Below are 15,982 nucleotides of genomic sequence, written 5' to 3'. Positions count from 1 at the left end.
ACAGTATAAATCAATTGCTGGAACGAGACAACAGCTTGAAACCTGATCGCGACGTTTACCACACGCTTGTCAGGTAACCAATCATCGATGAGAAAGAGTTTCGATCACGGCCACAACGCATGGTGTTATGTCGAATGACTTGATGAGGCACAGACGGTTTCTAGACTTATAAACACAAGGATGTTCGTTATTCGATAACAAAACCCAGCGACTCAAAAACTTGGCTCACAGCCAAAGCGGTTTCTCCTCATAATTCACACATGCAACAAAAGATCGAGACTTCTGCGTTGCATATAGTGTTATTGGACCGCAAGGAATTTACAAGTTCCTGACATGTTCACACTTAACAGATCTATAGCGCTTTCTATAAAATATATATATATTTTTTAATGTAATAAAAAAAAGAGTTGATGTATAACACACTTCATATGATCTTCAGGTTTTTTTTATATTTATTATTATGCAGATTCTGTTACAGGTTTCTCCAAACAGACGTGCAAATTCAGTATCATGTTGAACATTACCAGTAGCAAGAATTATTCTGATATTTCGAAAATGCAGGACTAAAGTAAAACCGAACATAGACAGAAAATGAAAACGAGAGAGTAGAAAAAGAAAACACCCGGTAAAGAATGAACCAGTGGCAATAGCAAGCTCAGCTTCCATGTGGGCCTACATGCAGTTGCATGTGTAACGACTACTCACCGATAGACATATAGAGCATTGGGTCAGTTCCCGGAGTTCCACTGACAACGGATATAAATAAGAAAATATATTACAACAGGTGTTGGCCATGCAAGGTATGACCTTGCTGTAATAGGGTGGCTTCACATACTAGAATATATTCACCTGGCCCTGCAGTTAGCGTATATTTTACTCTCCATTTGGAGGCCCCGAGTAAAATATCCTGGTCCTGCTGATAGCGGCCCCATTAGTGCTGGCCAATGACACGTTCGATATTGTTGGAAATTTGCAGAAATTTGAGATTGCACAATAGCGGCATATACAGGCCACAAATAGAGTACCCCGACCGCGGGTAGGAGGGGTGCGGGCCATGGCCCTTCTCTCTAATAATTCGTGTGAGTGTCATGTGGAAATGGTACCGCATTCAGTGATTCTATTTGCTGCTTCCCCTCCCCTCCCCCATCTCAAACCTGTGTTGGGGTCCCTCACTTACACGACCTACGGTCAGGGGATACATGCCCTGGGCTTTTACTGCTGCTGTAGCAGTATGGCCGTGTACAGGTCACGCCCGGTAGTGGATCAGGATCCCGACCATGATACCGACGTTACGTCCACGTTCTCATAGGCAACACGTTTGTATATTTGTGAACGCCCTTTCCTGTCGATATAGCCGTCCATTAATTGACGCTGCAAATACACACACGCATTCCCACACGTTATGGAAAATAGCAGCCCCGTGGCATAGTATCAAAGGCCTGCATATATTGCATTATTGACAAGGCGGTTTTGGAGGTCTAGAAACCGTCAAGGGCGGAGCTTGCCGCTATCATTGTGATATATAATGGATCAAGATTCCAATTACCTGCTCTTCACAACTGAGTCAGCGTAGCGCAAGCAACTATTATGCATGCTCCTTGAACAGTTTCGTGTGCTAGGGAAGAGCTAAAGGGTTTCCTTTCTGAAAGGTCAGTGAAGTCTCTTCTTTGTTTGATTGGTAGACGAGATAGTGCAATCATCGTGATAGCGCTAAGTAAATAGATAATCAACCGCTTCCGTAGGGCTTAGGTGCAAAGTTCACCATGCGTGGAATGATATTATTGGACGCTGAGAAAGTTGCGAAACATGACATTTAGGTTTCATTCTGTATTGTAGGATATATAACAAGAATTCGTGAATGTGTGCGGTGATCGGACATTTTGAAATAACATGACACTGCGAAACACATTTCTGCATCACCTGTGTGGGGTGTTAATGTTTAGATTATTATGCTGTCGTGTATTCACGTTAAGCAAATTGTATTCGAGTTCTAGCGAAGGATTGTTGCGACTGTATTTGTGTGTTAGGTTGGATTTTGGCGTACTCGTTTTCCTGTGATATTATGTAGGCCCTATGATGAACGTTAGACCCAAACATTAGCCTAACTTTTGCCTAGTTTTAAAACCTTCTTGAGTCAAATGTTACTCTTCAACTCAAGTTGAGGTGTTGCTAAGCCGCTAGCGCAGGACTTAGTCAATTCTAGGCTTTGTCAGCCAGAATTGATCATTCAATCGAGTTTGTTCCATAGCATATGACAAGCGTACACTTATACCGGTTAGCACACACAAAGCATGTGGAACAGTGCTGCTGAGTGAACTGACATGATGGAACATTTTTCTATGTGAATGCACAACTTCTTACCAGAAGCTGTAGTCACACATGTTGTGATGTTTGTTATACACATCGCTCACTTTTGCAAGCAGTACATGATACCATCAGGTGAAATCCCTCTTTTCATGGCCTCAACCATTCAGTTTGTTGGTGTGCAGTACTATAACTTGGCATCATGTGTTATACTGGCTAGCTGCACTAATTCTAATAGACTCTACTGTTACTTGCCATGATTGAAAGAATGAAGTTATAACTTTTTTCAAAAGCATTTATGCACTGCCTCTAATATAATGGGCTGAAGCATATACTGTACAAAAGAAACCTCAAGTTTGTATTCCGCATCATCATTAAATTGAATACATTTACCCAAATTTTCCCCTAAGCTTTAACACATAAAAAGCGATGCTGTGGAAAGTCGTTCCTTTCATTATTCGTTTGTCTTTCAAGTACTAGTATCAATCTGACGTGATGCCATCCAGCCATCTGAAATCACACGACCTAGTTGAATGACAAAACATTACCGTATGCATATCAAAGAGATATTTTCATTACTGTTGTACTCTTTTACATATAAACGATTGTCCTACAACCAATAATTTTCTTAGCTGATTCAAACTCACGTGTTTCCTCAATGAGTAACACTCACTGTTGAAATATTGTGATTCTAGTAGTCTTGGTGCATTACAGGTGACCAAGGCAGGCATTCGTGCTTCATTTGTCAGCCCTCCAAAGCTCACCCCATGCAGTATTTACCATTGTGCACAACAACTTATATTTTGTTCTGTAGCATGAATGTTGCAACATTGGTAAGGTACAGTATGACAAACTTATGCCAACTACAGCAGCAAGTTATGTACGTTCTTGTGAAAGTAATTCCATTCCATACAAAATTTATACTAGGGTAGTTGTCACATGTGATATATGTGTGTCTTCATCATAAGGCGGGGTATATTTCTGACACCGTCCTTCAGGTGAGCCATGTTGACCTTAGCTTTAAAGTTCAAGGCTGTATTAAAAATTACATGTTAGGATTCAGCATACCAGTACCCTTGATCCAGTCGCTGCATATGAGTTGATAACTAACTTATGTACAGAACATGTTTTTGCATGCTAACATTAGAGGGCAATGCTGCATGGCAAAGCTTGAGTCCACTTTGACCTGTGCAGCCTACAGATAGCTGATAATGCTTGAAGTCAGTGTACATCAGTTTTTGCGTAACTCTGGCAACACTACATTATTGTTGTTGCAATGGCACATCTTTTGTTAAATTTCACAAGGAGAAATCTCTTAATCACTTACAGTACATTCACCTGTTTTGAATCTTTTTCATCAATTCATCTGCATGATGCCAATGTACTGTTAACTGAAATTTCATTTAATGAATACATTATTGTAAATGGCATATATTTGCTTTCTCCTTTATTGCTTTTATCAAGTGGAAAAATAGATAAGAAGACATGGAGACTAGAAGCTATTTGCTTGTAGTTGTTTGACACCACTTTTTTTATGATAGTTTTTCCAAATCCTTTAATAATGGGATTTATGAATAAGCCTGTTCGGAGATGCAACTTACGCATTGGGTCATTTGTGAATACAATCTGTGTTGTTGTCGTTGCGAGCATACTGTAGTAAAAACGAACAAGATTAAGCCTACAATTTTTGGGAAAATTGTCAAGATAATGGACATTATTTCTATTGTGGTAGTCCAAAAATTTAAGTAATAATATTTCCCTACTGTACATTGGGAAAGATGTAATTTTGCGACTAAAGACATCGGGGGATGAGAATGATACTGCGTTCACAGTATGAAAGCTAAGATTATTTAGTTTGTAATTTGTCGCACAGTATTTACGCGAATATATAGAAAGATACCACCAATGAATTATACATGTATGGGAAATATCGTCATAGCTTGTCATATTGTTACTAAAACATGATAATCCGATAAAAAGTCATCTCCAAGATTTATTTGTATGTGAATGATCATGAGATGACAAATTTGGATCAATTTTTGACTTCAAATACTTCTCCTTTACAACCAGTGCAGTCTGTGCAGATCATATTCATGCAGTAGGCCTAGATGCATACTATAGGTTCTGCACGTATGTCGCTACTTTAGAGTATGTTGTTGTTGCAAGTGTGGGGCAAGCTGAGGCAATCTGTTTGCAGCGAAAACAAGTGCAACAAGTTCTGCTTTTCTTCCCGATAATTTAAGTCCCTGATCCCTTAGAAAGTCCTTCGAAGCCTTAACCGTCCATAGCTTAATATCATCGATGGATATTTCATATGCCATTGCGAATAAAATGAAAAATACTTCAGTACATATAATCGACATTTGGAGTTAATACGCTGTAGTGTGCATATATTGCGTCAGCAAGCTGTCAAGTGACGCCACGATTTACAGTTGACCCTTTGACCTGTTACGTAATCATAAACTGCTGGTATCTCCGAACTGGCTAATACCGTACCTTCAGTAGCATGTCTAGAGCTAATATTTATACGGTACCACTTGAATGCTTCTAATTCTATAGAACATGTTAAAATCAACTCTAGGTACTGTAAGTATTTTAGCCTAACAAGTGTAAATCAAGATGACTATTTCATGAAATATGTGACAGGTGTTCCAACTGTTAATTTGAAAGCATCTTATTATCACAGAACTTTATGGGCTTCAATAATTTGGTAAAAAGTATATCCAATAGAAATTGTGTTTCCATGTATAAAGGAAAAACACTTCCTTCGGAAATATCCTTTAAGAAGATCAACATTCCCTATGGTTATTTCCTTGCAAGGGTGTGGATTAGTGGGTGTTTGAAACACTGTAAAAAAAGAATATTTATTCCATGAGTTTAAAGCATTGTTGGGATGTTCCAATATCACTGATATTTATCGATATGAATGTTTGCTTCAGATTTCATTTGCCATGTAAATCAGCGGAAACATTTTTGCAAGCTTTGAACTGATGGTCTTTAACCAAAAATAGATACTTAAAAACATAAAGTGATGCTTTTGAAATGAAGTGTTCTTCTGTTTCCTGCAGGTCAGTTGGAAAAGGATTGCCAGTTTAAATTACATACAAGTCTATATTACGATGGATATGATTTGTCCATGGGTGCATTTCACACTGTATTACATAATTTTGGGAGTTGCTTGCTCAGTATATCGCAATATCATTGGTGGAGGGGACCAACATTTACTATGTCGATATGGAAATTCTGATATGTCAACAACCCAAGTTTGGAACTATGTATCTAATTACTGGAATGGGAAACTGGCAAAAGTGCATGACAGAACATGCAAGTTCTCTCACTGTGCCTCAGCACCATAGTCTCATATCAGTGTCCATAGTTAACAATTTGCAGCGCTGTATGTCTTATTTAGAAAATTCAGTTATAACTCAAACCACTGTGTTTCCACTGCAAATTATGTCATTGAAGCCATTCGGTATGAACCGTCACAGCACTCCACCAATTTGTCACGGCAGTATGTGAGCAAACAATAAGGACGCGAAAAAAATGTAGATTTTAACAGGGCGTATAGCTACCGAATACAATTGATGAAAGTAACATCTTAATAACTCTGTGACAAAAGTATTAAAGAGAATGGGACAAGAAGTTACTCCGCCCCCCCCCCCCCCCTTATTTACCTTTCTCCTTGAACAAAAGGTGTTGAGCTACTAAGAAATGACAACACTATGACATCATACACATGACATCATACTGAAGGTTACTTTCTTGGTAGAGATCTGTGTCATAGATCTTTATAAATATTAGATGAGCAAACAGGTGTAAGGTTTTGTTGCAGAATGATGGTTACTGTGGAGGTCGAAAGTGTAATTGTTCTACTGGGACTTAGAAGTTAGAAAAGTATTTATTATTTTATGATGCATTCTGTATGTATCAACTAGGAAATACACATATTATAAGGAATCATTCTGGGAAGGGTGTGATATAGGAGGGCTTCCTGTCTGAGCTACTACAGTACAGAAGCTAGGATAAGGGGTTGGGTCAGCTCATATCTCTGTAAAATACTGTCTGTTATAAAATTTTAGATTTCTTATTTCATACTGTTAACTAAAGCACACTAACAGTACATTTCTTTCTTAGTAAAAGACTTAAACTCATAGTCACTCAATTTGGGTCACAATTGTGTACCGGTCGGTAGTTAGTTGTCTTCAACACTTCGGTCTTGCCTAGTGGCATGAAGAGGATTTCAAACGGTGGGGGGGGGGGGGGGATTTTTCAAAATTCTCCTGACTGATTAAAGTATGGGACTGAAATGTAGAGGGTGGGTTGGGGGTCTGCACAGGATTTTTTTTAAATTTAGATCTTAAATGGTGCATTGCAAGGCACATTTTGGCTATTTACAGTTAGGTCTTTTGAAGTTGCCCTGAATGCAAGGTTTTGCAAAAAACTTTTTTTGTGTCATTGCAATTAGTGCAAACTTTGGAAGCCATGGAACATTATATCTCATTAGGGGTAACTTGTGAGCAAAATCAAGTTCTTCAAATTTTCATCCAGTTACAGCATTTGATGCCTCAGTGTTCATGTTTTTGTACCCAGTAGGTGATGTTATGGTTTAACAACTGCAAAGCAGTGGGTGGGGGGGGGGGGGGTGCTCTATGCTCTAGAACCTGTTCAAATGTGTGTAGTACTGGAATTTACAGAAGCCTATTATACGGTCTCAGATTCAACAGATCATTTGGCAAAAGGTATTCTTGGACAGTATCATGGAATGTAAACTGACTATACTCATACGTGTACTTTTTATTCACAGGGAGAGCAGATACAGTATGCATGTTTAATAGAGAGTAATTTCAAAGAGATGTTATGCAACATATTTACACACACAATATATGGTTGTTCATCACTTCCACATTAATTGTCTATGTAAAAGGGAAACAATCTTCCTCCATATGTTACGAGCGTCATCTGCAATAGAAATTTTATGGATCTACAACCTCCTCCCTACTTCCACCCCTCCCCCCCTATAAAAAACAAAGTGGTCGCAGAATAAATACCTTACACTAGTCAGTGGGAGAAATGGATACATTCATCTCCCATAACCAATCTCCCCTACCCCAGATCTGCCAACCCCCTTCCTCTCCTCATCCATTGACATTATATTCTAGTTTGCATTTTTTATGTGTCCCTCCGTGGCAGCATATAAGTGGCTGTAACATATTTAGTATACGACTAACAATTAATGTGAAAGTGCTGTTTTTGAATGTAATGCCCATGTACTGTATATGCTTGCACTTTAGAATAAATTTCCCACAGAAGAATACCATTAAAAAGAGCCTTGAAATCGGATTACATTTGACCCAGTTTAATGCTAACCAAGTATGCCACGAAAGTATCACATTGCAGGGAACAAGTTAAAAATGTAAAGAAATTGAACCTTTGAAAAGATATCAACATGATCACAACACAGACCACACATTTATTGCAGCAAGTGCTTTCATTTTCTGGAGAAAATAAGTTTCTGTCAAACAACAAATATAGAGAGTTAAAAAGAAACTCTTCGGAATGGTTTACAGGTACAGTAGCAGTAAGGAAAATGTTACCCTGCCTCACTGCGAGTATCACATTTGTTTGCCACTGTACTGTAGATTATCCCAACTACCAACTTCTATGTGGACATAGTACAGTAACTGTGACTTCTACCCACATAAAATATTCAAAAAGTACTAACTTGATAACATATTGTAATGTAAATGGCCTGCATACTGTACTTTCACATGAAGTGGCTGGCCCTTTGGTTTCAAGACAGGCATAGTAGGCCTACACTTACTGAAACTTAGTCATCTTCCTTCCTGAATCAGGGAATCAGGGATTTTTGAAGAGTTTATTGTTGGAATCACTGCAGGTCAAAGCATCGAGCTACGAAAGAGTTGGCTCGTAGGGAAGTACAAGGTCGGATGAAAAACGGGGGTGGGGGGAGGGGGATTGGGGTAAAAATTGGTTGAAAGGGTAGAGTTGGCGAAAAATAGGGGCGGCCGGGCTGCCCCTGTAAAATGAGAAGCTATGGCACTGGGCCATCTTCCCTATGTGTAGAACATTCCCAAAGTATCTAGGCAGTGGTACGATAGCATCTTTACACTAGTAAAAGTACAGTAGGTCATGCAATAAACACAATTGGGGATCGAGTGGGACACAAGTTTTTTTTTTATGGGACGCAAACTTTTTGGGGGGCATGCGTCACCGAGAGGCAAACTTTTTTTTTCTCTAGTTACATAATTACTGAAGTGATGAATGTTGAGTTTTCCAATTACCATCAAGTTTATTGGGATTGATTATTTTTTCTTTACATTTCTTGGAAATTCGGAATTAATGTTTCTGAATGAGGTGTTCCAAACTTTGGCAATGACCAGCATCCTTTTGCTCAAGCTGTCACAATGCACAGGGAGGATCAGGAGATCATATCGGGGTCTAGTGTTAAAAGCACCCGTAAATGTACTTTGCAGGGAATAACTCTTTATGTCAGTATGGCCTTGTGGGAGGGCGGGGGTAAGAGAATAAAATATCAATACCATGTCCCTGAATTTCCTGGGGAAAAATGGTATCCATAATGTTAACTCCACTCGACACTCACACATTAATGATATGGGATTAAGCAAATATTACAGGAAAAACATTAAAGAAAATCTTTTCTACCCTTTTTTTCCAATTTATTTGAAGAAAAACTAAGGCCAAGGATGAGTGTTTGTGTGCCAACAGTAGCACATATATTGTAAAGGTGAACCTGTGTGAGAGTAAATCTGATAGTAAAATACTGTCATACACTGTCACTGAAATAATTTGATGTATTGTACCCTTTACAGCTTCACAGTGTGATATGTGGTACGTAATGTAATTCAGCACAGGTACTACTAGCTTAGTGCCCTATGGGACTTACTTTTAAATGCTTTATACTGGTTTTCATTTCTTTATCCAGGTCACAGACCAATAATGCCGGGAGGTTTGTAATTTCTCTTTACTTCAGTACTTATGCTACATTTCAGTGATTGTTTTCTTGCGCTATTGGTGTTTTCGTCTTGTACACTGCTTTACCATATACAGAGGGTGATGGGCAGATAATGACATCGTTTGTTCACATTAGTTATACTAACGTTAGTGAAGGCACTCATCAAACTCTTGATTCTCCAACCACTTCCTTTCCAGTACAGTAGAAGGCATTTTCAGATTCAGAAAGACCATTTTTGGAGTTATAAATATAAACTTAAAGAAAAAAAATAAGAAAAAAATTGTCATTTTGCCTCTGAAGGAGATCCTTTTAGGATCGAAATGTCAGGCCCACTTACTTTTACACAAATTTAAATTTAATAAATTTAGGTCCATCTTGGGTGTCTTAAACTTGAGTAAAAGTGGTGACAGCACATCATTGCAAGTTATTTAACATGAGCAGGTGCTCAAATTCGATAGATTGTCTTCTGTGTGAAGTCATACTGTTTGTGTCTAAATTGAACTGTAAAAGTTGTTTTACTGTGCCATCAATGTTTGAAACATTCTCAACACTGTTAGTGCTAAAATAGTTTTGACACTTAATACACCATCTCTCTAATGCTACAACACCCCTCTCCCCTCCCCCTCTTTATGCTATTGGCAGTATCATGAGTAGTGAATCACAACTGAAAATATAAATGAAAATATATTTGTTGCAATCATCATCCCACATCATTTAAAAGACAAAAGTAGAAAGATTACAATGGGAATAGAGATCATGATGATGATGATCCTTCAACAGTGCATTGTTCACCATGATGATTGTACTCTTATCCTCTTAGTGTAAGATCATTTTGCAGAGGATACTGGTAAAAAGAGGTTTTCCTTCCCTGAGGGATACCTTAAAAAGACAAGGGTGATGTTTGCTCTCTGCTTTCTGTTGTTATAAATCAGACATTTAGGCCTTCAATGTGCAAGCTATTGTCATCATCTTCCCAACATCTGGGCAGCAACACTCTTCCTTCCTTTTGTGTGTGTCAGTGTTGCATACATGTTGTTGCATGGGTGACCAAATCGTTGTGATCCATTCCGCTGCATAACATTCTTGAATTTACTTTTGCTCCACTCATATCTTTCTGCATCATAACATATTCACTTTCCTGTCTAGCTTAACTACATAACTGGAACATTTTATCACTTCATCCCCACTTTTAGGGCACTGCCCACTTAATCCTCTTTCCCAATCTACTGTTCAGAACTACGTGGTTTCTTATTTTAGTTTACTGCAGACTTTGTTCAGAGTTTTTCACTGTTTGCTTGCTTTGTGATTGTTTTTGTTTGTAAACGTGTTCAAGTGGTATCTAACCAAATTCCGTCAAAAACATTTTTTCTGTATTTTCCATAGACTAAACTCTGTGTATGTTCCCATATCACCAATTACTAGATTGTCATTTTACTAACAAATTCCTGCTTTAGACTGCTGCATTGCTTTTGAACTGATGAAACTGCAGGCACATATTTGCTTTCAGTTTTTATCACAAATTATATTAAACCAAATTTACTGAATGTGAAGGTTGTTACTGTTCTTCTGTGTTCTGTTGTCCTGTTTGGATAGTACCAATTAGTGTAAGTGGTATTGTTTTAATAATTAAGATTCTCGATGGAAAGTTTAAGTGGCCAGCTTGCATATATGTGGAACCATTTCAACCCTTATTAGCCGCCCAGTCAGTATCCTTATTATTTAGTGTCACAGCAGGTGCTTTTGTCTGGCTCGACATCTGAATGCAAGTTGTGATGATGGTCAGAATGAAAAATCCTAACCGAGCTGTGAAGGGCACAGCTCCTGCAGGTTAGCTAGATAATATTTTTTAATCATAACAGACAATAGAATTTTTATATTGGTGAGGAAGACAAGCAAGACATACATTTTGGAAGCTTATTATTGAATACTGGTAACTACTTAGTATTATTACTAATATTTGGACTTTGGAGGTTGCTCCAGACCTGGCAAACCCACCCTGCCGGGATGTACCCATACGCTAAGCAGAAAGAAAAACTGATATTTCTAGGAACTACTGATGACGCTGTCAAATCACAGATGATGACATATATTTCTTTAAACAAATTGCAGACTGGCGCCTGGTTCACACCAAGTGGGTCCCAGGTCTACCAAAGCACCCATGCCCTAGGAGCTACCTTTCACAGAAATTGGCTCATTCACCGCAAAATCTAAATTTCACCCCAGTGTAGCATGCACATCTAGACTAGTACATACAGTACATATATGTTGTGGATTGGTGGTGTACACACATACATTATGCAGACTGCTTCACAGACTAATTTCATATGTATGTGACAGTTTGTTTGTACATGGGCCATTGTCAATCCAGGACAAGGTAAATATAATGAGCTTTTGAAGATTTTTTTTATTACAGTGTGCTGATTGCATTTTATGAATTTTAGCTTGTAATATATACAGTAATTGGGTGAGCATGTATGAAGAACAGCATAAATGTCACATGTTCCTGACAGTCACGGTAGTATTTCCACCACAAAGCTTTCATAGCAGTCTACCTGACCACACAAAGATGATCTGTTACTAAGGTAACAACCCACCAAGGTCATGAGAACAGGCACTAATCATTTGTGTTAGCTGTTCTGAGCAAATCTTGCAGTCATTGTTGGTATGGAAGAAGTTATCATCCTATTGCAGTAGTTAAATCACAGGCAACATAGTAACACACTGCTGGCAGTGTGGAATTGTTAATTTCAGCAACCTGATCAGGCATGTTAACAACTTGGTGTGTGCCTGTTGGCTGCACTAGTAGTCAGAGCAACAGGATCACTTTCATAAAGAATACATGCCCTACAGGCATTAAGTTATTTACAGGAATAATTTTGAAACAATAGCTTTGTGCATGCTTGAGGGAATTCTCCAAGTACCATTTCATACTGCTTTAGTAAGGTTTATAGCTGGAAATGTACTGCTATTGTATGTATCAAACTTGTGAACCTAAGTCAATACTACATAAGAGTACTACTACAGTACAGTATACCTTATAAGCGTCTACGTTGTGTTTGATAAGCTTATTCAAAATCTGTTGAAATTTTTCGAACAAGACATACACACATTTGAAGATTTGACAAGTCTGTGACGATGCATGAAATATGTGCAAACTATGACGTGGAGTGTTGCCCTCATCACAATTTCTTATTTTTAGCCCTTAGAGCTGGGGTGGGTAACCTATGGCCCACGGGCCACATGTGGCCCTCCAGTGACTTTTTTTGCGGCCCTGTGAGATGCCTCAAGAAAAAGGAAAAAAATCAATCTATTTTACATCATCACAAAATATGAGCTAGCTGCTTAGAATTTATCGGCTCTAATGATGCTGTCAGGCAGGCCTATTATCCCCATTAATTATCAACTGTACTGTATTTTTGTGAATAAAGATTAAGTACACACACCTATTGCTTGAAGTCCTCGGAATCAAAGGTTTAAAATCAACAGCAGGTCGTTGGTTAGGTGCAGCCCTGTCAATTTTTCACTCCTTATATCTGGCCCATTCAAGAAGGTTGCCCATCCCTGCCTTAGAGTCATGCTGTAATAGCCCCAAATATGCTAGATATTCAAATATGGTCACCTTTGATCAAAAGTTTTAAAACTTATTATTACAACTTTCGCGGAAAGTTTCCTCACTTCGACATTCAGTCATCTTGTGCGTTCCTTAAAATATCATTGAATAATGTAATGTTCCTCTTTTCAAAGAAAACAATAAAATGTTTCAAAGAATCACCTTCTAAAGGCCACAAACCTGTGTTTAGTGTCCTTGAAACGAAAATTGTAAAAACAAAGGGATAACATTATAACTGAAAATAAGGCAGTCACTCCCTTGCTTTCATCAATGTGCATAATTAGCTACTTGTAAAATGGTAGATATTTGATGGGAGTTGCAGCTATATTCATGATTTCTAATGCCTATTAGAGTGATCAGGACAATGCTGTTCATAGCTGTCCATAGACCTTTAAGTGGACATCAATGCTCAATAATTTAGTAGTTCTTCAAGCTGGGAAATTTGGTTTTGTGCCAAGTGTGTGGTTTGTTAACCTGCCTCCTTCCTGGAAGTCCATCTAAAAGAACTGAAATTAACCACATATATGTTAAATCTACTTACAGTAGCAGCTACTTGGTTAACAAGTGAAATGCTGAAATAGAGCTTGTGTACATTCATAATTCCTTAAATGTGCCAATTGTGTGCTTGCAGATTTACATTTCAGGTAGGGAGGTATTAGCTGGTGCTCCTGTAATACACTAGTAATATTATTAATCTTACTTCATTTTACCAGATTTAGTATGATAAAGCATTTTACAACCTTTGCGGTTTACTTGCAATGAAAACTAATTCTCTGTACACTGTGAAGAAAGTCAAATGAAGTGCTTTTGATGCCTTGCCAAAAGGCCTTTAGAAGTAATATATACAGTCATGATGGTGTGTGTGGGTGGACGTGACCCCCCTTTATACACAGTAACTCCAAAAGTTTGCATGATACCTGAACTTCATACTTGGTATACATGTGCATTTGTCTTACTGAATACTAGAACTCTGGTGGAATTGGTGGAAGTCAAAGGTCATTTGAGGTCAGTAGAGGTCAAAACCTTGTAAACAGGACATCTCAAAACAGACAACTTGGTTGAACTTCATATTTGGTATCTATCTCCCTTGGTAAGTACAAGAACATAATGAAATTGGTGGAGGTCACAGGTCATGCAGGCTGACCTTAGCATAGGTCTATAAAAATCTTGCAAATTATGGATACTATGAAAGCCAAGCTTGGATGGTCTGCATAACTTGGTATGTGGATCTACTGTAATGATGAGCATAAGAAGCCTATTAATTTCTTGTGGAGGTCAAACATCATTTGAGGTCAACATAGGTCGAAAGTTTGAATACTTTTAAACAAACTCCAAAGTTGAAGTCTGTATGCAATTGACACTTGGGTGTGTGGATTCATCTTGGTGAGTTATGGAACCTTGTGGTTTCTTAGTGACGTCAGAGGTGATTTGAGGGTCAAAATCTGAAGAAGTTATAAACACAACTCCTCTTTTCAAACTTGAATGAGCTGCATGATAGGTACTGTACTGTACTGTATAAACATCCACCTTTGGTGAGGACAAGAATCCTCATATTTGTGTAGAGGTCAAATGTCATTTGAGGTCAATAGAAGTATTAGTCTGAAAACATTCTAAACACAATAACAATAAAATTATACTTTGAACTATATTTGCTAGATGCACCTTAAGGATTAAAAAAAATCACTGATTCTTAAGGTCAAAGTTCATCTGAGGTCGATACAGGTCAAAAATGCGGTGAAGCATGAATTTTCATGGTGTTAGTCAGAAATTCCAACAAGTATAAGTTTCGATAACATTTAAGCAAGCTGCATATATAATATTAGTTTGAGGACATGTTTTTGCATGTTACCAGCCTGCCTTGTATTACGATTATGTATATCTTTACTGTACTTTAAATAATCTGTGAAAACAGGATGATTTATGATAATTAATAGAACCGTGGGCAAAAGTAGCAATGTGAACATTAATAAGATCAGGAAATTTAATGAGATTAAGAGAAACAAATTGGTGTGATCATTGGTGAGGAATTGCTCTCTTTTGGAGCATCAGAAGTTTCTTGTGTTAGAATTGTACTGGATCATGCGGTCACGCAATTAGTGAGGTATAGGGATGAACAAGAGAAGTACCGGATCATGGGGTCACGCAATTAGTGAGGTATAGGGATGAATAAGAGAAATTGTAATCGGCTTAGCAATACAGTCTGGTTAACGGCCTCCCTAAGTAACCTTAAGTGCTTTCCTGTCTACTGTAAGAAATTGTCTGACAAAATAGGTGCAGTCATCATGTTTAATGATACTGTCACATTGTGAATTTCAAATTGAGCATTGCATACAAAGAAGTCTGAGGTGCTCAATGTTAGACTTAAATTAATGTAGTCTTTAGGTGTTTTGACAAGCTGCTTTAAATTTGATCATTACTTCAAATGTATATTATGGTTCATACTTGGATCAATTAATTGCATCAACTTATGATTTTAATGTTCTGGACAATTTGTTACAGATAACATATATTTAAGTTGTTGGGTTTTTGTAGTTTGTGTGTAGTAGGCAGCTTCAATATATGCATGCACATAGAATACACTGTGGGTGGGCAATGAAAGTTCTTTTACGTGGTGAAACAGTGATGAAATAGTTAGGGAGTTTTGCCTCCCTCGACCAATTTATCACGTTGCTCTGATGTACCCAAGTTGTGATTGTTCTACCATATCCTCACAATTGGAGTGTGAATAACCCTATTTTGTCACATTTCACACTTTGACCATGTCCAAGTAAGAAATGTGAGACACTACTTTTAAGGTGGTGTCAATAGACTTTTATTGCTGACCTTCAAGTTTCATAATTGCATGATGCAGAGAAAGTTATATTGAAAGGTCTCTTCCATGGTTACATCTACTGCTTTACTACTAGAGCTATTGATAACTCCCTAATCCTCTCTACAGTGCTGCCCAATGCTAACGTCCCATGAAACATTTAACTTAGGCCCTTGCATAAATCAACCCACAATCGGAACATCAATAATCAGGCATGCAGACCCTTAAAGCTCTATCTTGCACAGTAAGCTTGCACGGTTTCGTG

General features: G+C 38.0%; 1 protein-coding gene across 8 annotated transcripts in view; it reads left to right on the top strand.

Moving 5' to 3' along the window:
• The first annotated feature begins 1,515 nt into the window (after window positions 1-1,515).
• Window positions 1,516-15,982, top strand: part of LOC139959614 (uncharacterized) — a 32,731-nt gene continuing 18,264 nt past the window's right edge. For 2 of the 8 annotated variants that reach the window (XM_071957358.1, XM_071957355.1), the window contains exons 1-2: window positions 1,677-2,439; window positions 9,269-9,292. In XM_071957358.1, coding sequence (XP_071813459.1) covers window positions 2,346-2,439; window positions 9,269-9,292 — 118 coding nt within the window. In that variant the 5' untranslated portion in view covers window positions 1,677-2,345. Of the gene's footprint in view, window positions 1,650-1,676; window positions 2,440-9,268; window positions 9,293-13,874; window positions 13,999-15,982 lie in introns of those variants that run through there. The other 6 variants (XM_071957359.1, XM_071957357.1, XM_071957362.1 and 3 more) reach the window with 6 other exon arrangements.

This window comes from Apostichopus japonicus, chromosome 19 (assembly GCF_037975245.1).
Source record: "Apostichopus japonicus isolate 1M-3 chromosome 19, ASM3797524v1, whole genome shotgun sequence".
Taxonomy (NCBI): domain Eukaryota; kingdom Metazoa; phylum Echinodermata; class Holothuroidea; order Aspidochirotida; family Stichopodidae; genus Apostichopus; species Apostichopus japonicus.
The sequence above is the reverse complement of the archived record's forward strand: the minus strand, read 5'-3'. Positions and strand labels throughout refer to the sequence as shown.